Source organism: Rhodnius prolixus, unplaced genomic scaffold (genome assembly GCF_049639745.1).
Source record: "Rhodnius prolixus isolate KJV_2025 unplaced genomic scaffold, Rpr scaffold_19, whole genome shotgun sequence".
NCBI lineage: Eukaryota > Metazoa > Arthropoda > Insecta > Hemiptera > Reduviidae > Rhodnius > Rhodnius prolixus.
In genome coordinates this window covers 2,383,250-2,408,418 of record NW_027411584.1, presented here as the reverse complement: position 1 = coordinate 2,408,418, position 25,169 = coordinate 2,383,250, and the positions used below count along the sequence as shown (strand labels likewise).

At 35.4% G+C, this 25,169-nt stretch overlaps 1 protein-coding gene across 2 annotated transcripts in view; it reads right to left on the bottom strand.

Moving 5' to 3' along the window:
- The window catches only part of LOC141448344 (uncharacterized), a 430,320-nt gene that overhangs the window by 356,285 nt on the left and 48,866 nt on the right, over window positions 1-25,169 (bottom strand). The window contains exon 1 of one of the 2 annotated variants that reach the window (XM_074116679.1): window positions 3,082-3,114. The exons of the other annotated variant lie outside the window; for it this stretch is intronic. Coding sequence (XP_073972780.1) covers window positions 3,082-3,099 — 18 coding nt within the window. The 5' untranslated portion in view covers window positions 3,100-3,114. Of the gene's footprint in view, window positions 1-3,081; window positions 3,115-25,169 lie in introns of those variants that run through there. 2 annotated transcript variants of the gene reach the window in all.

The following is a 25,169-nucleotide window of genomic DNA, read 5'->3' as shown; positions in this document are numbered from 1 at the left end:
CAGGGAAAATTAGTTTTCTTAAGGAAAAGCCTAACGTTAATTTCATTACTGTGTGAAAGGGGCGTGAGAAGGAAGTAGGGGTGGTAACTGTTTTCAACGTGACGTCACAACTTTGTGATCTTAAAAATTTTTTGTTATCAATACAAAGAAGTTGAGGAAGGTGGGGCAGAGTTTTAATTTAACGCTCAACCTGTTTTCACAGGTTGAGTATAATATTGTCACACAATGGTTTAAAACCATGGTAGGGAACTTTAATTCAAAAATTTTAGGGAAGGGATTGGATTCCCACGCGGAGATCTCGGGTTCTGCTGGCCCTTAGATTTTCTCTTTCTAGGGAGTTTCTATACAGCTCTTCACCGGACAGTGAGCCTGACAGAGTTGTCTGTAACGAGAGAACATTGACTGGACCAGTGATTCACCAACCACTGTGCCGCGAAAGTTTTGAAGCGTGCCGCCAAATTTTAGAAAAGGCATACAATAAAAATTTGTATATTAAATTGTAGAAGACGATATGAGAGGAGCATTATCATCTATACGACCAAATATAAACTGTAATTATCAAAAAAAGATCAAGCTCAAATTTCTCATTAAAAGTATTCTTATTATTAACTTGTAATTAATCCCTTAGTAAACATAATACTGTTGTTTTTGTAGTACATATTATTTTATTTTATATTGAAAATAAATATAAACTATTTTACACAGTGTATTATGGGGATAAGTGAAATACTTTTAAACTTATTGTTAGTGTGCCGCCCCAAATTGTGAAATTATTAAAAGTGTGCCGCCGCGACAAAAAGGTTGAGAATCACTGGCCTTAGAGACTGCTGTAGGCTAGAGAGTTCTGAGAGTTACCCAAGGTAGTAACCAAAAGTTTGAGGCTGGATAAGTCTTTCTTGGGGAAATTTAAGGAAAGGCGCCGGCTCTCCATTCCCCTTACAATCCCTGGGTAGCTACCTGGATGGTGTATACATTTAAATGACAAGTCTTAGAAAGTTCATAACCTTTCAATTCAACTCCAACTTTGGAATGACTCGGAGTGAACATAACGGGGAAGTAGTTTCATGGAGAGGGGATACCTGTCTACGATAAGTTATCTTAAGAACCTGTGGATCATTAAACTGGTACTGTAGATAGGAACATTAAAGATTGCGGGGAGGATTTGCGATCAATGAGACTGTAATTTCGGCAGGATAATTGAACTAGGCAGTTCCCTTCTGTACGATCTTAAACAGTTCTAGATAGATAAAAGATGTTAATGTTAAGACGGACTGAATCTGTTGTCAAGAAGTCTTCGGTAATCAATCAGAATTGAACAGTCAAACGGATTGGTCTATAGCAGCTTCCTGATAGTAAGAGACATCATTTAACTTTTCCCAAACTGAAGCCCAATAAAACGAGCACCTTAATAAAGTTGACAACCAAATTGAAATTATTTTACACAATTTTTAATACTAATGACAAAGGACAGCATGTCACAAAGAGAAGAAGAATAACCTATGAATAAATAAAGAATCTTGCAGAATATATTACAATGAAGGAGTTTTAGTGGTTAACAACCAGAAATGTAGCAGGTATCAGCTAGACAGTTGGCAACAGTCCAAGAAAGTTAAGAAGTTAGCCTGAAAGGTAGGCTAGGATAGCCTAAAAGGCTAACGTTGGAAGGGGAAGGGAGTGGTTCTATCCTCCCGCCGCCGCTGGACAATAAATTTTGCCATGCGATACGTCACTGCCGAGTTGCTATGTGCGTGTGAGTGTTAGTTGTTTCTCAGTTTGTACACACGAGCGCACTCCAGAATTGCACAACAGGTTAATCTCGCATATATTACCGGTCCCGCAGGAGTAGAGGGCCTCTTACATTCTCTAGATTATTTATTCTCTTTTCTTATGTTTCATTTTATTTTTTATTTTTTTATGATCACACAAAATGAATTACCATTTCACAACTTTTGTCACAGAAAGAGAAACATTAGTTCTTTTGAATTCATTTATTCCAGCTTTATATTTCCCTTATTTTAAATCTTGAATGAGAGAGGAGGCAGAAACATTTTTCAAAATAAAAAAAATATTGCTATTAAATTATTATTAAAGCATCACGATTAGTCAAATATATATATTTTTTTAACTTCCGGAAATAGTTTTCGCTGGTAATATCCGTTTGAAAGCAATTAAGTTGGCAATAGTGGTATGAGTGAGCCTTAGCGTGAACAAAAACTTTTTTTAAAAAAAGAAAAATTAAAGCTAAAACTTTCGATCAGGACTTACCCATAAGATTCATCCGTAACTTATCGATAAAAATCGCAAAACCGGAAATGATACTTAACAGAGCAAATTTTATTATTATTATTAAAAAAAAATTGTCTAAGAAATAATACGATATTTTTTTTTTTTTTTGACAACTGATAAACTGGCAACACTGACTTGTTTTTTTGAAATTCCAAAAATAGTATCGATTTAAATGAAAAGATCAATATAAATAATAGTAACTTACGAAAAGCAGTAAAATGTAAACCAGCTGCATGCTTACCTGTAAAGAGATAACAGAACTTATAAAAATGTTCCCCTTTGAAATACCCAACCAAAAACTTTTAACAATTACCATATTTTCTTTATTACGAGGATTAAAACAAGAATTAAAAAAAAAATGTGGCACCAATTAATCTAAATAATCGCCATTTTGGTGCGTCTTGAAAAAAAATTAAATTTAACATTCGGTAGAATAAATAATGAATAAAAATAAAATGAAGACGCTGTGCTGAATAAATTTATTAAAAATTAAAACAAGTGCCACCAGCCATTTTAAAAACTAAAAGAATATTATGACGATAAGAATGGCACGTTCTATTTTTTTTTTTTTCACAGCTTAGCCATGTTGAAGAAATAGCGTAATTAACTGGAGCTTTACTAATGACCACTAGACAGCAGCAGCAGTAGCGACACCCTCCAGGAGGGAAAAGTCAGCCATAATAAACCCGTCTCATTATCTTAGCCTGACCATATAATACGCTAACTTTATGCTAACGGCTTTAATACCTATACAGAGCGCTAATCACAAGAAACAAACACCATGTTCTTACTTACGTATTTACTGTGTAACATTAAAAGAAATTTCTTTCCAATTATGATTTTTGTCAGTGTAAAAGTCTCATGTTACTCTGTAGGGGTATTACAATTTCAGTAATGAAGCCGCTCCTCCCCGACAAAAACACATTTGAATTCACTCTAATGTGTCTGGAAAAGTTTTCACATTAAACCAAAAGTTTTATGTATTAGGCTTTAGATTACACAAACGTAAGGGCTCCGCTACGTTGACAACGTACTTCCCACAGAGAGACATATATGTTATAATAATGGTAGCTAGTGAAGGGAAATTTGATATTAAAGAAGGATTTTATTTTAAATAACTTCACAAATCACTGCTTTTAAAAAAACAACAAAAAACTCACGAACCATCCAAAACAACTGTACTTCTCTTGTAATATCTCCACGTTTACTGTTTAATTAGCCAATCAAACAAAAAACAGATCCGTAACCTAGCAACCTTAAAAAAACAACAATCCGTAACCTAGCAACCTTAAATAAACAAACTCCTTTAAACAGTTGTGCACTACTTAAATCAAAAGAACGTCTACAACTGGTATAACTCGATAACAACTGCCTAACTCAAACGGATTTCTCACTTTTTTTCTACCTCCACCTTCTTCTCCTATCGCATCCTTTGCTTTCTCTTTTCCCACATATATTGGGTGAAATCTGTTCAATTAGCCAATAAAAAAAAAAACATATCCGTAACCTAGCAACCTTTAATAAACAAACTCCTACTACTTAAATCAAAAGAACGTCTCCAACTGGTGTAACTCGATAACAACTGCCTAACTCAAACGGATTTCTCACTTTTTTTCTACCTCCACCTTCTTCTCCTATCGCATCCTTTGCTTTCTCTTTTCCCACATATATTGGGTGAAATCTGTTCAATTAGCCAATAAAAAAAAAAACATATCCGTAACCTAGCAACCTTTAATAAACAAACTCCTACTACTTAAATCAAAAGAACGTCTCCAACTGGTGTAACTCGATAACAACTTAACTCAAACGGATTTCTCACTTCTCTACTTCCTGCCTTTGCTTCTCCTATCCCATCTTTCTCTTTCTCTTTTCCCACATATATTGGGTGAAATCTATTCAATTAACCAATAAAAAAAAAAATTCCGTATCTTAGCAACCTTAAATAACAACAATCCGTAACCTAGCAACCTTAAAAAAACAACAGTTCGTAACCTAGCAACCTTAAATAAACAAACTACTTTAAACAATACTACTTAAATCAAAAGAACGTCTCCAACTGGTACAACTCGATAACAACTGCCTAACTCAAACGGATTTCTCACTTCTTTACTTTCTCCCCCTTCTTCTCATATCTAATTCTTCTCCTTCTCATTTTCTAACACACATATATTTATCTTAAATATATATATATATATATATATATACATACACACCCTAATTTTTCATAACCAGTTGCTCTAATTTGAAGGTCCATATTCCAAAATCTGCACGAATACTTCTACCTGTACTTTCTGTTACAGAAACAGACAGACAAAATTAAAATGAACTCTTTTACTGATGAAGAAATTACTAAATAAACCATAAACAATGAATTTAAAAACGAGTAAAGATAGGCGAAGAAATTGTTTACGCAGCTGACGCAATTAGAAAAAAAAGCGGAATGTTGAACGGGGAAAACGCCATCTCCCTCCCTCTCCCTCCATCTCCCTCCATCTCCTCTCTCTTTCTCTCATGCTAATTCATCAAAATTATTAACGGCCGAAACTCAAACATCATTTCAATGATGAGAATTTAGCGGTTTGAAACGTCATCTCTTTTTTTTTTCTTTATTTACTTTTTGATTACTACGTCATCATTTCAAATTCTCCTTATTCTCCAGTACAACGCTAACATCCGGTTTGAGGTCACGTGAACCAGGAAAACAAAAATTTATTTACTAAATTGGGAAATAAGAGGTAAAGTGAGTGTTTGCAAACATTATAAATTATTATAAAATGTAAAGTAATGAAAACTTTAAATCAAAATAGGGCCCATGTTTTAAAAAAAGACATAAACTAGTATTCTAAAGTCTCATTTAAGTATAAAGTATGGACTCAATTCAAGAAGAAATTAAACAGGAACTAAATACAGTGGTACCTCGGTTCTCGACCACAATTCGTTCCGGAAGTGCGGTCGAGAACCGAAACAATTTATCCCATAAGAAATAATGTAAACTAAGTCAGTTTATTTCGTTACTAAGCCCCAGAAATATTAGGCCGTTTTACTGGCCTAATTTTTATATATTTTATGTAAAAACATGTATCTAAACAAGAAATAAGATCTAAAAGTGTACAAATATAAAAACAACTCGGCTCATCTCGGTGGTGTTCGAGTTCCAAATGTTTGTTCGGATTTCAGAACAATATTTTCCGTGAATTTCTTGGTCGAATTCCGATTTGTTCGAAAGTCAAGTCGTTCGAAAACCGAGGTACAACTGTATTTAAGTAAAATTTTTAAATTTAAAGAAAAATATTCAAAGCGGAAGTCCACGGAAATAGTTTGTCCAAAGAACTTTAATTTTGGATAAAGTCAAGCGAGTGTTTCTCAGTAAATATCTCTCAAGTTTTAGTGTATTTTATTATTAATTGAGCAATAAAACATAAATAACTTTAAAGTAGTAAAAGCTCTTGCTTATATATATAAAAAAGAACTATGCGCTTCAATGAATATATTATACGCAAGGTTATTTTATTGGCTAGTATAATAATATATGCATTTTGCTATTATTTTTATAATCTCTAATAAAAACGGTGATTATTAGAGATTATAAATTATACAGTAAAGTTTAATATTTATGGACCTTTTTTTTGTACTCAAATTGTTAAAAACTTGACGTAATAAAATTTTACAAAATTAGAATTCTCCATAAAAAAAAAAATTTAACATAGTTAACTTTGAACAATTTAGATATTCTCACTTTAATAGAATGAAAAGAAATCTCTTTATCATGGTCAGCTGATTTACTTGAAATTTGGATAGTTAGATTAGATTAAACTAGGGCGGCCTCAAGGCCTACGCCACTGCGACCCCTTTGGATCTATTGTGGCTTCCCTCACTCTAAAGCTCACCCTCCAGACCTGTCCTTTTAATCAGACTCTTAATGCTGGAGAGCAGGCTCCCTAGGTAAATCTCACAGGCCTTGGTTTTTCCTCCCCGAGAAGTAACATCCTTAGCCATACGAGCCCCTCCTCACACTGACACAACACATGCAGTGCTGTTTCCTCTTCTTCCTACTGACAGAACCTACAAAAGGCTATCACCTGCCAGGCCTATGCGATGCATGTGTTTTCTGGGGCCTGCACTGGCCAGTCCAATAGGCCCTACAATTATACTTATAGCCCCACGGCCTTGACGGAATTTGGATAGTTTCTTAAACCCTCAACTGGGTATCGTCGGATACCAAATTTGACCCGTACGTTTTTCTTTTGTGTGGCATTTTGTAGGAATTAACTATAAACATCTCGCCTCCTCTGAATTCTTCCATCTTTCATCCTCACCAACAATCGACCATACAAATCAGTCGTTCTTCGAGCAGTGCAAGTAAATAAAATATAGGTTTTGGGTCAAATTTGACCCAACAATACCATTTCCGTTATAACTTTTTTTTCTTAATATTTTTCAATTTTACGTTTTGGAGTTTGTTTTCTGTTCTATTTTTTAATATTATTCTATGAATATTAAATATTATATAGTAAATATTCCATAATATTTAATATTATTGCTGTTAACTGGTTCTGTTCAGTTAAGCTGGCCGATGAATTAGGAAAGCTAAATTTGTCTTACTCGGGGACATTACGAAAAAAAGAAAAAAGAAAAACCCCTCTTATATAATTCCAAATAAAAGAAACTACCGTCGGAACTTCATTGTTTGTTTTTACTGGCAACAAAACGTCGGTTTTTTGTACCAAAACAAAACAAGTATGTTATACTCGCATCATGGTAATTCCAGTACTTATGAAACAAGTTTAACAAAATATTCATCATTTTCGTTTGCTAAATAAATTTTCTTAGAAAAACTAAATTGAATTTAATTAAAATCAATGATCTTTTAAAAAGTAATGTGCATTTAAAGTTTCGGGTCAAAGCTGACCCGACGATATCAGTAGAAGTTGAGATTTTAAGTATACCAGTTAAGGGGTAATGATGGCAATCTAGATGGCAAGGCAACAAAAAGTAAAAATACTTTAACTGTATCACAATCGCCCAAAAGTGCCCTTAAAAAGGATTTTTCTAGGAAAAAAGATACAAAAAAAAAAAAATAACTCAAAATATTGATTCAGTAAAGTAGTACTTTTGACTAAAATTTTAAACATGTTTTTTCCTGTCGGCCCAAAGCTTAGTATCAAAGTTCCAACTTTTTGGCCATTTTTCTTTCCCCCCTTACTTACGATGGTTTTAGACAAAGCTCACGTACATAATTCAGTTAAAACCCCTTTTTCTAAATTAGGGAATCCTCAAAATGGCGGATATTTTCGGTGATAATCGAAATCGAATCGAAAATCAGCACGACAATAAGACACCCCCTTCTCATGCTTTAGTTAAATAAGTGATTTCAATTACTTCTGCATCAAATAGGAAGTATAATAAATTTAAGATATCACATCATATTTTAGTGGCAGACAATCACGTAGGTGTTCGGCTTCCGTAAATATTTCAAGCGATGTGGGCTGGTGTTGCTAAAAGGGAGCAAGCTCTCCAAAGAGTACATCTTAATAGAATATTTACAGATAATCAAGCCTGTTTGGCGGAAGCAACGTATTAAAGCTTTAAGACTTGAAAACCAAGAGAGAGAGTGGAGAAAGAGAGAGAGAGAGAGAGAGCCAACGTTCTATTTCAATGTTCAATGCAGCATGGCTTGTCCCACGGGGGGGTAGCGGAAGGAACTACCCGATGGTTATGGCCGCCGTATTCAGCGGGAATTAAATTATGAATGAAACATGGGGTCCCACTAGTATTTCCGCCTCAATGTCACCTCACAAACACACACACACCGTGTAAACTATTTTGCAAATGTCACACAGGTCAATTTCATTCACAAATCTAATCGTTTCACGTATGTATTCGAGGATGAATGAATAATGGATTTATCGGCCGGTGAAATAAATTGAGAAGGCCCCCCCCCAAATTCATTCTTTACTTCACTACCATTCATTAAAACTGCTCCGGTAGGATTATAAGGGGTTGATCGTCAAAAAACTGCACGAAAAAGCGTAACCTTGAAAAACACCCAACTTTGACAATTTCTTTTCTCTTTTTCTATAAAAGATAAAATTCCCAAATAAAATATAGTGCAAACCCTCCTTTATAACTGTAATTTTGTTGCAACAACATAGATAAAACAGATTTCGGGGAAATACGTTGCTGAAAAGACCAAAGCTATTGTTATTGGCTCCAACTCTCTCCTTAAATCATTGGCTCCCTCTTCCTAATCTTTTCCTCTATAATATCCCAATAAAATGTTGTTCCCCTTGGAGCCTGGACTTGTAGCAACATCAAGAAAATTCAGATAACCCATAACAAATTTCTCAGACTCTCCTCGACGCACTAGAATTGATTCACTCCACGGAGACTGCGTCTATTATCCCCCGGTACACTCCTATATCCAAAATCGTCTGCTCAAACTCCTTTCCATCCTAGACTGCCTTCCCAATCCACTCTGCCGCGACATAGCCTCCCCTACAGATCCTTCAACAACATACAGGACACAAAAGACTAAAACATATCCTACTCTAACTCTCAACACTAGCTGCAGGTTTTTCCTCTCCTTTTTATCCCTGCATTCCAATCCTCCTCACCTAAACATTTTTCTTACTTCACTTAGCTAAGAAGGTTGAAATGTTTTTATACATTTATACTTCTTTATTTATTTTATGTATTGTATATATTTATTATAATAAATATTTATTCTTCTTCTTCTTCTATTGTTCCTCTGTGAAAAACCTTGGTATCACTTTTGACCAAAACCTATCCTGGAAAAATCATGTTTCCCAAATCTCTTGTCGTTTCATCCACATTCTGAAGCAGTTTAATAGTTCCCTGACACCTTTTCCCCAATTAAGACCCGACAACTCCTAGTTTCCTCTCTTATTTGCCCCCCCCCCATTTCGGACTATGATTGCCTTAGTGTATGGCCAGTCTTTCTGGTGATATTGAAGCTAAGCTCTCAAGCGCCTCTCATAAACTGCTTCAAAAGATTTATTTTCAGCATTTCCAGAGACTCCCGCATTTCGCCACTGCTACGATGAGTTGAAGTGGCTTTTCTCCTTTCTTTCGCCGCCAGTAATTTTTTGGGCTTCATTCCTTTTCCAAGTTATCCAAAGACCATCTTATATTTTCCCAACTCTTCAAGTTCAAATCCTCTATCCATTCTCGCAATACTAATGATCTCTATATTCCCTCACACCGTACCTCATCCTTTGACAAATCCTTCCTAATACGCGCTACCTCTCTCTGGAACTCCTTGTTCCTACCCTATCCATCTTTAAATCCCGTCTATTCAGTTATCTCCTTTCTATCCAGCTTCCTCCGAAATTATAATTGTTTTAATTTATTACCTTAATTTCTGCTGTTATTTTTATTTTCACTTTTTGTAAATACTTATTTATTTTCTGTTTAATCACAGGCCAAACTATTAAGGCCTCTATTTGTACCTGTGTTTATTCTTAGGGGACAATTGTCCCAGAATAATAAATTTCTTTTCTATTCTATTCTATTCTAAAATGAGCAAAAACGGCGTTTTTAGAAAATTTTCTTGTTTTTCTTCTTGTTGCCTTTTTTTGGCGAATAATTATGAGAATTTTTCAATTTAAGTGAAAAATAACAGATTTATTGTATACGTCACAGCAGGCACTTCCCCCCCCCCAGGTTGTGAACTATTTTGTATTTACATCCATCGTCAGAGGAAGGATGATAGATCAGTTTAGTTACAGTTATTTCCACTTATGTTTTTGACGCATGCGCCTACACTTGCTTACTACGTGAGATACGTAACTTGTGATATATATTTATTTGATACTACGTTAACGTTACGAATCTGTAAACTTTTTTAAGTCATTGTCGGAATATTTAAAATACGAGTATCGTAATTCTGCATAAAAATGTTATTAACGTTATAAGAGTCAAATACTTAAAACTTAACTTAGGTTTTCTTTTCGGAGCGGCTTCGTTTGATTGTAAAGAGTACAGAAGCATAATTTTCTTTTCCTTTGATATTTTAATGATTCCACAAAATTTATGTTATGATGTAAAACTTTGTTGCCATTAAGAGTTTTAATGGCTATTTACTTTGATCTAAACATTGTAAATTATTGCAAACATGCAATTAATAAGTAAATAAAAGATTCACCTGAAAATTGCCCCCTCCCAAAATAAATTAAAAAAAAAAAACTTTTTGGACTCATGCTGTCTGGACGGAAATCTGCCCAATCGCAACACTATAGCCTTACGAAGAGTAGGAGGAAGTGAACAGGGGCTTGAACCGGAAGTCTTAGTAAAAAAAGATCCGTAAAGACGTCGATTTTTTTTTTTTCCAGCAAATCTTGACTTACACTTCTCTCATCACAACTCACTTTCTCTTGAGAGAAGTAAGAGATAGCTAACAGTAATAACGATAGTATAAACAAGAGAAAGATTTAAAGTTCATTATACTTTTACTCTAAATAATCTTAAAATAACATTGTTATCTTTAAAAGGGAACACAACAAGTCCTAGTTAACAACACTGGTTTCACAATTAACTATATAAACTATGTAATAATTCATTGTTGACAATTTGAAAGAAATATTAGTTTGGCTGGGGTTGTGAATATATAATTTTATTTTTGTGTACTTAAAAGAGGAAATATTAGAATTGGGCATTGGCTCCAGCAGGTTGAGGAAGATCTAAAGACCGTTGGAGTAGTTGACTGGAGAGAAAAAAGCAAGAGATAGGAATATCTGGAGTGACATTATTAGAGAAGCCAAGGCCCTCACCGAGCTGTAGAGGTACAAGAAGAAGAAGAAGAAGAAGAAGTGAGATTTAGGTATCAAGTTAGCATCGAGAACCTGTGTTGAGGATAACCAGGGATGAAGTACAGTATAGGGATTTTGGGGAAAAAGAAAATTTCAGGAGACCTATTTCGCTCGAAACCAAAACGCTAAATCTGTGTCCTGTCTGACTGCAGAATTAATCCGTCAAGGCCGTGTGGGGCTATAAGGATGATTGTAGGCCTATTAACTGGGTCACTGCAGGCCCCAGAAAACACATGCATCGCATGGGCCTGTTAGATGATAGCCTCTGCAGGTTCTGTCAGGAGGAGGAGGAGGAAACGGCACTGCACTGTGTTGTGTCAGTATGAGGGGCTTGTCGGGGGTTGGATGTTACTTCTCGGGAGAGTGAAAAACCAAGGCCTGTGAAGCTTTACCCAAGGGTCGCTCTCCAGAATTAAGTGTCTGATTAAAAGGACAGGTCTGGAGGGCGAGCTTTAGAGTGAGGGGAGCCTCAATTGATTCAAAGAGGTCGCAGTGGCGTAGGCCTTCAAGGATTGGAATCTTAATCTTAATCTTAAACCTGTATCCTAGTCGATATTATCATCTACACTACCATCATAAGTAGACCATGATAATTGCAGCATTTGAAAGATCATTATCGCTTAAATGTAAATAACGTTGGGAGTTGATGAAATTTAATTCGATAATCGCACGTGAATGAAAACTTTAAAATCGATTTAGTAAAGTGGGTATTTCCGTTTAGCTGATTTCGTCTGAAATTTTACCAAAATCAGGTCCCGACTTCCTGCAATTATTCGTAATTTCAAAGATGTGCTGACCACAATCTACAGACTGATTTTTGTGGAAACAAAGAAAACCTTTTTCTTCATTTCCGGTTTAAACTGGTTAATCGGAAATCTGCCACAACCATAATGCCTCTCTGATCACTGTCTTTATCTGCTGGGAAGTCTATCCGAGAAGAAGGAATGCGAAAGATTTTTATTTAAGTAGTACGCAGAAAATGGACCCCAATATCTTTTGTAAATCGAACTCTGTATGGAGAGCTCTGAGAGACCGCAGCAACAACCAGCACAGCTGACTTTAAAGAAAACAAAACGAACAAGAAAAAAAACCTGTCCGTGTACAAAGTAAGTAGCCAGTATCTCAGACCGACTGACTCATGGTACATCAATGAAATTACTTTCCATCTTAGACGCTCTAAGTGCCCCCACCACTCTATACAGCATCACTCCACCTTAGAGTTCCACCGTGATCATTAGGCACGCACTCACCTATCAGTAAACACGCACACAGAATCATGGACCCAGTAATAAGAGATCTAGAGATTAGATTAGACCTCCCACCAATAGCTATTAACAGTTCTACCCCCCCCCCAAACCCCATTCTAACAGATTTTATTACTCCAGGTAATTTTATTATTTTACTAAAATAGGATTCAATGACGTAAACTGCGGCGTCACTTAAAATTTTTTGTTCAAGTGCAATTACTTCGCGCACTTAGTGCCAAAACTAGGAGATTCCCTAGCTGTAATTCTGGAAGTTCTAACTTATCCTTTTTTTTTGAAACATAATTAATAATGTTTGGGATGATTATCAGGGATGGGATTAGCTGAGTGGTTGGCGAATACGGGATTTCAGCGCGGAGATCATGGATTCGTATCCAGCTGCCAGCTCTGAGATTTTCCTAGGAGCTTCTTACAGCTCACTTTCATTCAGTGAACGAGAAAACACTGCCCGGAAGCCGGTAGTGCACTAAAAAAAAGCACCGGAAATAACCTCAGATGTTGATGCGCCTTAAATCCAAAAAACAAAAAATAAGCCTAGCCAAATTTATTTTTGAGATAATAATCCTCTCTATTATCAACTCCACCTTAATCCATCTTTGTTCCCGTAATTCAATCCCCCAGTATACCGCCATTTTTGGAGTGCAAAAAAAAAAAGGGGGACCGATTTTCAGGATAAGATGATTATTTATGGACCAAATAGAATTCCATTTTTACGGATAGAATTGAAACGCAGGATTTTTTTGTAAAGGGAATGACAAAGCGTATTGAATCCAAAACGGATTATAACAAAATACGTATAACCTAATGTATTATTTATCAAATAACATAAAATATAAATATAAAATCGAATGAAGCAAAATTTAATTATAAGAATATGAATCAGCTGGTCATTTATTCAGTTCAAAATTCAAAGAGGTTAAAAACTTGTTTTAAATAAATACCAATGAAATGTAATATTATACCACGCATGCGTGTAAGAGGCTTATTAGTTATTTATTTTTCTTTTGGTTCACGTCTCTTAACGATTCTCACCCATAACTGGTTTTCTCACAAGACTGAAAAAGAAAGAAAGAACAAAAAGCAAAACAAAATCAAACGTGCACTTAAATTCAAGAATTTTGATAAACTCTATTTTAAGGGCGCTTCAAAAAAAAAGAAAAAAAAAGACAGAATTGCTTTCAAATAATCCTCTATTTCCTGTAAGAATAATAACGATATTATTCGAGAAAAACCGTCGCAAATAATTCTAAGAAGTGATTCATAAAATTTTATTGATTTTTAAAGATATTTAATCAGATTTCTAAGAAATAATAATTTTATAATTAACAGAAGTATAGCCAGCGTTGCAGATATTTATTAGAATTTTGTATTTTCATTATTTGTATAAATTCAATATTTTTGATTTAAGAGTCACCATGGAGACAAAAAGTCTGCCAAAAGATTATCTGCCGCCATTTTTAGAAAAACGATTTTTTTTTTCCAGTTTGCTGGGGTTTTTTCTTGCGGGCGGTTTGAAATGATTTATCTTTAAACCTGGTTTACATTTAAGAGATCTGAGACTGCTATTTGTTAAAGGGCTCCTAGAGAACTCCCTTGAAAGCGTCCTCTAAGGAATCATTTCCGAGTACGATAAAGTAAGGTATCATCATCAATATAATAAAGGCGCCAAGGTAGCCGAGCGGTTAAGATACTAGACCCGCAATGCTAAGGTGTATTGTTGGTTTAGTGGGTTCGATTCCCTCAGTTTAGGCCTTGGATTTTTATTTAATGGTTAATATGAGAAATTTATTGTGAAGTGTGTTAGGCGGTTATATGCTAGACCCGCAATGCTAAGATTGTTTTAGTGGGTTCGATTCCCGGTGTCTAGGCCTTGGATTTTATTTAATGGTTAATATGAGAAATTTATAGTAAAATATGTTAGGCGGTTACAGGCTAGACCCGCAAAGCTAAGATGTATTGTTGGTTTAGTGGGTTCGATTCCTGGTCTCCTAAGGCTTGGATTTTATTTAATGGTTAATATGAGAAATTTACAGTAAAGTATGTTTACTAGTCGCCTCCGTCCACGACACCTAATTTGGTAGTTGGACGTAAAGCCGGCCTGAAAAAATAGGCGATTACTTTACTTTTTACTTCATCAATATTATGTTAAGAATTAAATACGAAAGGTTTACTTTAAACGTCACTTTGCTGATTAGATTATTTATTATTATTATTATTATTATTATTATTTTTTTGGCGCAACAACAGCTGAGGTTATTAGCGCACGGAGCTTTTTCCAGTGCACTGCCGGCCTCCGGACAGTGTTCTCTCGTTACAGACAACACTGTCCATCACCGGACAGTGAGCTGTAAGAAGCTCCTAGGAAGAGAAAATCTAAGGGTCAGCTGCTGGATTCGAACCCGGGACCTTATTATTATTATTATTATTATTATTATTTGTTTCCTGGATGGTTATCACGCGTTTGGACCCACTGTATGGTAGCGATGTGAAGAGTGGAGACAGGTTATTTTTGTCTCCCGACAAATCTGTTTTTTCCTAGTCTTCACTGAAAGCCGGTTAGCCGGCTATAAGGAGTTGGATCCATTTTAGGTTGGCGTTATACGTAAAAGGGTAAGTTCCTATAAGGCTGACTTCCTAGCGGCTTCCCTGAAAGCCGGGTTACTAATAGGTGGTCCATCTACATCTAATAAGTAAGGGGACACCCCTTAATGGTTTTTAAGAGTAAGTTGATTGTGGACATTGCTACAGGTCTATCCCCAGGGATCTGGACTAACAGGAAGTATTTTAAATTTTGTAAACTACTTGTTCGGGTAGATACAAAGGGATTGTAACCTCCCTAGAATTCTCCAGGATGAGGTGGTTTTCATCTTTAGAAAACTCTAGAAGGGTGTTGTGGTAAAGGGTGTACGCATCAGTAAATAATCTGTAGTTTTCTTGGGAGAACCTGGGCCAGTATTGGGTGTTGTAGAGGAGTATACCGCTAGCTAGGACCCTGCCAGATTCGTGTATTTTTTATGGGGGGGGGGGGAAGGAGTCTTCTTTAAAATATCTTGGCAGGATATGTGTATGAACAAGATAAGAATTGCAGTAAATTGAAACTTTAAATTGTGTATGGGTCTCAACTGCCCTGGAGATCTGACCAGAACTTATTGAACCAAATCTCTGAATCTATGTAGAAAGACTAACTTCGGTTTCTCTTAATTTTGTAATTACTTAAAGCTAAAGCTTGTATCTAATTATAAGCTACGCATCTAAAGTTTCATTTCTATGTATTGTTGGATGTAAAAAGTGAAATATGTTCTAAAGCATGCAAGTTCGAAAAAGTAAATTTAGAGAACAAAATAACTAAGCACAGCTTTTAGAGCCGTTTTCAAGTCTTAAGTGGGGTATCAAGTGATTCATACCAGACCAATATTTGTGCACGCCAAGAGTGGATTTCTCAATCAAAACAGCCATGCTGGAGAAATGCGTTCACAAAATGATGAATCATCCCGAAGTTAATTTGCCAGCATCAATAAGAAGTTTCCGCTGTTCAAGCAGATAAACTATTTAAAAGTCAATCAATAGAGAAATACTATCAACAAAATGTCGTAAATACTATCGGTTTATACACTGGGGAGATCAAATGAATGTTTACACTGGAAGAGAGGACTAGAAATAAATATCATATTAATAGTATTTCCCAATAATTTACGGGAGTATAATAAAAAATGGAGGGTAAAGATTTTAAGGAACATAAATTATTGTTGATGAGAATTTGTGGATGAATTGCTTTCAGCAGAAATGTTTGTTTGTTCTCCATTCAATTCCAGCACCATTTGCTTCCAGACAAACAACATGGCAGATGTTGCCAAGCGAGAGAGAGAGTACAGATTACAAAATGAATGCTCTTGTACTAAAGCTTTAGGTTTTTAGATGAGAATTGAAAGGGTGGGATACCGAGAGGGATAGATAGAGAGAGAGATTTCCAGTTACCCAGTAAATCACATTACAATAGCCGCATGAAGACAGAGAGAGACAGGGCATATCATTTCCAGTAAAAGTAAAATCTAAGGTCCCTTTTCCAAGTTCTCGTCAGGGGAGTCACACCCTCGCAAAAATGTTTTTTGGTAATATCATCCATTTACAGAACCGCTCAGTAAAATTAAGTGTACAGATGGGAGACTCTCTAGAGTGTGTCAGTTCGAATTACATCAATACAATATATGTGGTGTATTATACAGAGCCGAGGAACCCCCCTATATTTCTAGCTGAATAATAGAACTAAACTCGCCCTTTACTAGCTCTGAGGACCAGCTGTGTAATTTAGGTTATATTATACACATCTGGGGGCTAAGCAGGGTTAAATTTATTGGTTTCCATAAATCTGGAGTTCTTATTTGATGAAACAAACGACCAAAAATAGAGAGAGAAAAAAGGCGAGATGGTTGTTATATCGCAGGAAACGTTTGATGGTTTATACAGGATAAAAAGGAAACTGGATCATAGGTCTCACACCATCTACGAACGCAAGGCGGGACGATGATTTGGGCAGCTAAGATCAGTATTACCACTATCATGAAAGCCTTAGAGTAAGTGGAACGTTTAGCCAATCTGAGAGGAGCAATGAGGTGTCTGTCCCACGACTGGAATACAGGTGTTCCTTAAGCCAGCTGGCTGTTAAAAGGAAAGCAAACAGGACTATCCATAGACCAACTAGGGAGAGCAGCAAAAGAAAAGGAAGCACCAGAACCTGCAGCCGGAATCATCAATAAATTTATCAATCAATCATCAAGGGTAACAGAAATGTTTCTTTCTAGCCGAGTAACAAGGCGGAAGTGAAGCAGTGAATCTGCCCTCTCTGCGATTATTTGGCACACAGATGAGTCGAGAATTCTATCTACGACAGTAAGCATGTTTACCTTATATTTGACCATCTTCATACTAGCATTCATCATCAGTGGTTTGACTTCGAATTGACTTAAATCGCCCATCAAAATTTGTTAATATTAGTGTATCATGCAACTTTGTAAACGAAAATCAAACTCTACATCTACTGGATAAATCAATCTCAGATGATAGACGGAAGCCTCAAACCTTGCACTTCCGTTCCTGCGTATTATAAAGGAAGGATAAATTTGTTGCGCTAATTCCATTTTTTTTAAAGAAAATATTCTTTAACCAGAAAACTGTTTAAGTAATTCCACAGTGAAGTGGCGTGTTGAAGATTTAGAGGCTGTTCTCCCGGAAGTGAATTCCACTGGCTTGCCATCTTAATTAATATCAATTAAAAAACAAATTAGAGACTAAATTTACGAATTTGGTGAAAAATTTACTGACCGGAAGTGCCTCTTAACTTTTAAATAGAATTTTCTCGCCAATTTACTCAAACATTGTGCAGTGATTAAAAACACGTTGATCTGGAACTTTTCTCTGGAGAAGTCTGTACTAGAAATTAGATTAAAGGAGAAGGGGTGGAGTCGATATCACTTCCGGAGCGATAAGAATTAAATGTAACGGAGTCCAAAATAAAAATAGTGCGTTCGAACTTTTTGAGTAGTAGTACTAAGAGACAGTCGTGTGAGTATGCATATCCGTTTTTTTTTGGGGGGGGGGCATTAAATAAAATTCAACCAGTCATGAGTCTAGACTATTTGTCAAGTATAATGGTGGGGATAATAATGTCAATCTTTCACAGAACTGGGTTTAACAGTTTTTTTTTATTACGTAAGAAAAACAGTCAATGCCATCTAAATGATGACGTATTTATTTGCATATAAATAGATTAACGGAAATAGTGGAACAAACAATGAGTAAAAGGAAAATTGGTTTCATTCTAGAAAATAATAAGGAAAGTTTGGGGATAGGTGATTTTAAATTTAACTCACGTTGATAGGATACGTGCTCTGGAATTAACGCCTTTTTGGTGGAACCATTAAGTGGTTCGGTAATTCACAGAACGTGCGAAAATTAATTTGAATCGTGTGATGTGTGGTGATTCACAGCAGTAAATACTAAGTATTAATAGTAAAAATATTCTCGAATAATATTCTAATTTTAGCACTTTGCAATTACTGTGATCCACTCGTGGTTACGGAAATGAACTAACTACAAAAAGTACGAAGCTAAAGTCGCCCACAAAGAGGTTTATAACTTCAAAAGACGCCCACAAAGAGGTTTATAACTTCAAACAGAAGAAGGAACAGGTACAACCCTAACTATGAAGCAAAAGTCGCCCACAAAGAGGTTTATAACTGCAAAAGTCGCCCACAAAAAAAGTTATAACTTCAAACAGAAGAAGGAACAGGTACAATCCTAACTATGAAGCAAAAGTCGCCCACAAAGAGGTTTATAACTGCAAAAGTCGCCCACAAAGAGAGTTATAACTTCAAACAGAAGAAGGAACTGGTACAACCCTAACTACGAAGCAAAAGTCGCCCACAAAGAGGTTTATAACTGCAAAAGTCGCCCACAAAGAGGTTTATAACTGCAAAAGTCGCCCACAAAGAGGTTTATAACTGCAAAAGTCGCCCACAAAGAGGTTTATAACTTCAAAAAGAAGTAGGAACAGGTACAACCCGAAATACGAAGCAAAAGACGCCACAAAGAGGTTTATAACTTCAAAAGTCGCCCACAAAGAGGTTTATAACTGCAAAAGACGCCACAAAGTGGTTTATAACTTAAAACAGAAGAAGGAACAGATACAACCCTCTCAAGACTTCTTCTTGCTACAATTTTCAAGGATTTTTTATTTATTCTGACATCCTGAATTTTTGGAAACATATTTTGTTACTGACATTAAACAAGTTTCTGTTCAATCCTCTCTCTCCCCCCCCCCCAGAACTACCCTAATTCCCAGAAAAATTATTAACTCTATTTCCGTCCAACTTGGCTTCAACAGGTGTGTTTATCTCTAGAAATCACGCCACTACGAGACCAGATCTTACTTTAGGGAAAAAAATCTGTTCGGTAAAAATAGGTCATCCACAGCTGATAAGTAAGAGGGATATCCTTTTGAGAAATGGTTTTTGGGAGTAAGTTGATTGTGTGACATTGCTACAGGATATCCCCACGGATCTGGATAACAGCGAAACGACGACTTCTTCTGAAGTTGCAAAGCGTGGAGAAGAGATATGGTAACATTTGCTTTACCAAACAGATTTGTAAGTGCAATATGTTAGTAACTTCCTGTGAAGGTTATTCAACCTTCAACTTATCACACGATATAATCTCAGCTGATCATTGAGGGGTAATTGTAACCAAGTAACCACATGTCTCGTGATAAAAAGATGTAAATCTGAAATACGCATATGATAAGATGAAATTAGAGAAGAGATTGCGGGCAGTTTTTTTAGCAGCAAGGAAACAGCTGTACCATGGCCAGCTGTACCAGGAGTATCTGATGATCAGAATCAAAAAGTGGTACAGGAACTTCACAGAGCAGCCGATCAAGTGAGCAATGCATTACAGCTGCATGCACCCTTTAAAGGGAAAAAGATAAGGCAAACTGTTTTGCCAGTTCACACGATCTTTTTGCCTAAACTTGAGACTTGAGACCTCATTAGGAACAAAGTTCTCGAAAAAAATAGAAAAGTTGCTCATCAAATTGGTAGGCTAAGTTACGTCTCAATTGAAATCAATCGATTGGTTGATCTAGAGTCTAGACTATCCGGTTTTAGACTTAAGAAGAATACAAAGCAGGAATGTTGAATAACATTTTTTTTTTCACTTCAAAATTCCATAAAATTTGCCCCTCCCCCCAAAAAATGTGTGACGAGGGCACATTATTATGACCACATTATTGAAAGGAACAAGAACTATTGCAAAATTACTTAAACACAATATTGGAAAAGATCCAACATTTATTCAATCTACCAGAAAATTTTAAGTAATTCAGTGAATATTTCAACTATAGCTTGGCAACACTGAACAGAATTTTAAAGATAAATTTGTTCAACTTTAGGAATTTCTTCATGAATGCGTATTTTTAAGATTAGAAATTAATAAAGATCAATTCTGATATATAATAAATATTTGAAAAATTCACTTCATTACGTAAATGTTAAGAAAATCAACGAAAGAAAAGAATTTTTAACTACTAAAACATCATGGAGGATGCTGATAACATCTTAAATTTCCGAGCAATAAGTTGCTTAGCAAGCAAATTTATTTGCTTCACGTTGTTCTTTGGATTTTTAAAATTCTTTTAAAACCAAGGCCTCCCAAAACGAGTCATCTCTGTTTCGAGTTTTTCTCAACATGGCATAATAGCCTTTCAAAATGAAATCTGTTAAAAATTTCCACTAATATGAGCTGAATACTTAGAAACCAATTATAAGTTGAATATTGTTGGTGTCACGGTAGCCGAGCGGTTAAGATACTAGACCCGCAAAACTGTGATGTATTGTTGGTTTAGTGGGTTCGATTCCCCGGTCTAGAGGCCTTGGATTTTTATTTAATGGTTAATATGAGAAATTTATAGTAAAGTATGTTAGGCGGTTATAGGCTAGACCCGCAAAGCTAAGATGTATTGTTGGTTTAATGGGTTCGATTGCCCGGTCTAGAGGCCTTGGATTTTTATTTAATGGTTAATATAGAGAAATTTATAGTAAAGTATGTTAGGCGGTTATAGGCTAGACCCGCAATGCTAAGATGTATTGTTGGTTTAGTGGGTTCGATTCCCCGGTCTAGAGGCCTTGGATTTTTATTTAATGGTTAATATAGAGAAATTTACAGTAAAGGATGTTAGGCGGTTATAGACTAGACCCGCAAAGCTAAGATGTATTGTTGGTTTAATGGGTTCGATTGCCCGGTCTAGAGGCCTTGAGGATTTTTATTTAATGGTTAATATGAGAAATTTATAGTAAAGTATGTTAGGCGGTTATAGGCTAGACCCGCAGAGCTAAGATGTATTGTTGGTTTAATGGGTTCGATTGCCCGGTCTAGAGGCCTTGAGGATTTTTATTTAATGGTTAATATGAGAAATTTATAGTAAAGTACGTTAGGCGGTTATAGACTAGACCCGCAAAGCTAAGATGTATTGTTGGTTTAATGGGTTCGATTGCCCGGTTTAGAGGCCTTGAGGATTTTTATTTAATGGTTAATATGAGAAATTTATAGTAAAGTATGTTAGGCGGTTATAGACTAGACCCGCAAAGCTAAGATGTATTGTTGGTTTAATGGGTTCGATTGCCCGGTCTAGAGGCCTTGAGGATTTTTATTTAATGGTTAATATGAGAAATTTATTGTGAAGTATGTTAGGCGGTTATAGGCTAGACCCGCAATGCTAAGATGTATTGTTGGTTTAGTGGGTTCGATTGCCCGGTCTAGAGGCCTTGGATTTTTATTTAATGGTTAATATTGGAAATTTATAGTAAAGGCACTACTTTACTTCATTGGGTGAATGTTATGACTTTTTTGGTTACAAATTTCGCACAATTACTCATTCTGTAAAACCCTCTGATATAAAAAAGAAGGGTATTTCCGGTGTAGCTCGAAGTTTACAGGTCAATCGCAATACTTATCCTCTTTCGCTAACAGAAAGAAGTAAATACTGAACTAAAAGCAGGAGTAATTTTAAGTATGCCCCTCACAATACCAAATAAATAAAAAAAACCAACTTATATCTCCCACAGAAATGCCGACACACGTACGTGAGTGAAACGATTACCGGGTGCATAACCATTGTACGTATCTACGTGTAAGGCAACTTAGTTGTACTGGGGTATTGTAATAGTTACTAGATTATTGTAACTATCTCAGAGTTACAATAGTAAAGGAAGACTATTTAGGCGAGGATTTTGACCTTAGCTACCTACGGCTATACAAATGTACATACTTTGGGGCCCATTACTTGAATAATGCATCAATTGTGGCCACGGAGTTTGTTTAAACATGGTCTACCTACTACATACCTTATACATACCGTGTTTAAAATTTTAATTTTGTATAAAATCAACGTTTCCCTTTTTTTGTCATTAAGTTCGTGTAAAATTTTAGACATGGAGTGTTAATAAAAAAAAAAAAAAACACAAATTGATTTGTAAAAAAGTGTAATTACGTCAGTTCCTTTTAATTTCGACAGATTTAAATTGGCCGGACATTAAAACCCAATTTAGTATTTTATAAATTTTGTTCAATATTTGTAATAAACAATAAACAAAAATTTTATTAACAAAAAATGGTTAATTTTTCTGATTCAGGGGACCACAAAAATGTTGCACTTCCGGTGCCACTAAAAATCGAAAATCAGTACGATCAGCGAAGTTAGGAGTATTACATCATCAGCCAATGGCCTTAATATAAATTTGCAATGCTAATGAATAATGCCAATTATTATTTTGTGCACATAAGCTTTTAATTAGGATGTATCTGCAGCTATATTTTCCTTGAATTTCTAAAAATAGAAGGAGTTTTTCCAAGTATTATTAAGGAGCATAATACTCTTCAATAGAATTCCACCCAATTAACATTCATGAAGTAATCGATCTAAAACTTCCTCACAATCCTAAAAATGAATGACCAATTTTAATCAATGAAAGATCATTCTGAGAGGAACTCATTCATAAAAATTTCCATTACTATTCCAGTTTTATATTCATTAATGTTCACTCTAATCCCGGGAAAGGAGTCGCGCACTTTTTTGTACCTTATCCGGTGTGTTCCTGTAAGCGCATTGATTTCCATTCAATTTTAATCCCTACTTTTCAGTATTGGCTTTATAGAGTTCATATTTTTACTTTAATTGCAAATTGTCGTATTACAAAATAAACTTTAATTGCAAATTGTCGTATTACAAAATAAATTTTAATTGCAAATTGTCGGGAAGGGATTAGCTATGAGGTTAGCATACTGGATTCCCACGCGGAGGTCCCGGGTTCGAATCCAGCAGCTGACCCTTAGATTTTCTCTTCCTAGGAGCTTCTTACGGCTCACTGTCCGGTGATGGACAGTATTGTATGTAACGAGAGAACACTGTCCGGAGGCCGGCAGTGCACTGGAAAAAGCTCCGGGCGCTAATAACCTCAGCTGTTGATGCGCCAAAAAAAAAAAAAAAAAAAAAATTGCAAATTGTCGTATTACAAAATAAACTTTAATTGCAAATTGTCGTATTACAAAATAAACTTTAAATGCAAATTGTCGTATTACAAAATAAACTGTAATTGCAAATTGTCGTATTACAAAATAAACTTTAATTGCAAATTGTCGTATTACAAAATAAACTTTAATTGCAAATTGTCGTATTACAAAATAAACTTCAAATGCAAATTGTCGTATTACAAAATAAACTTTAATTGCAAATTGTCGTATTACAAAATAAACTTTAAATGCAAATTGTCGTATTACAAAATAAACTTTAATTGCAAATTGTCGTATTCCAAAAAAAAAAACGAGTCTTCCCTTATTTAAATTGTAAAAAGTGAAATATTTCCGGTATTTCCACTACTATTTCGTAATCTTTGGTGGTAATGTTGGCTAGATAACAAACCATCAGTGTGACACAAACAAAAATTTTTCAAAACAAAATATGTAAAATAGGAATGCAGATTTGTCTGCTTTTAATAATAATAATAATAATAATACAGTGTTGCCAAATAACACATATCGTATGTTCTGCATATTATAATGCACAGCTGACTAAAATTATTACTTTAGAAGACGCAAATTCAAAACAGAAATAGTTTTGACCTTAACTTAATAGATAGCAGTGTGGTTTTGGTGTGGGGCCAAATAAATATTTTTGTGATGCAATTTTTGCATTTTATTCTTCTAAAATTCTAGATTCTACTCAAATTTAAATAGAATGTGTTTTGGGTTGGGGAGGGGGACTGGTTTTTGTATTATTTTACGTTCTAAAGGAATTTGACGTAGTGCTTTAGGCGGAAGTAAGTGGAAATATTACGTTCGTAAAAGATTTTTTCTTTACTTTCACTAACAGGTTAGAACAGTGGTAACGATAAGTTACTCATGATGATTATGTCGTATTATCATTTTGAGAATTGCAGGATATAAACGTTAGTTTTTGAAGCCTTATGACTCAGATTTTACACTTGCCAAACTCATTTATCAAACTCTACAACTTATTGTGTGATTGATTTATGAATTCAAAGAAAATGTATTCAAGTATGTACTTCTTTCCATTTTTTACGCATTTTAACAAAACGATCAGGGAGTTCCGGTCTCTCTTTCTGCATATATAGTGCAGGGACTTTTCCAGAGAACCTGAGAACCTGGATGACCAGATGTTGGAGCGGGATATTTCCACTTAGGGGAATCAGGATAAAAATGGGTGAACTCCAATCCGCCAGCTCCTCTACCACTAAAACTTTTCCTGCAATACCAGGAAAGAGAGTGAGTTTTCATTTAAAAGTAACTTTATTACAGTAAACGTACATCATAATCACGTAAATTTTCATCAGATTTTTCTTTTAATATAATTAAAAATTCATTTTCAAAAGACCTACACCTACAGTTGAATATAATAAACCCAAACTTTACAATGATCTCAACAATCTATATCAGAGGTCGCCAAAGTGGTCTTTATAGACCCCCACAGGGGTCTATTTAACAAAAGTAGGGGGTCGATGTGAGCCAGGGGGTCGATTGGTGCGTTTTAAATGGATCACCCTGTAAAGTAAGTATGTAAAGGAATTGCCTATTTTTTCAGAAGGGCTTTACGTCCAACTACCAAATTAGGTGTCGAGGACGGAGACGACTAGAAAACATAATTTTCTGTAAATTTCTTTTATTAACCATTAAATAAAATCCAAGGTCTAGACTAGGGAATCGAACCCACTAAACCAACAATACA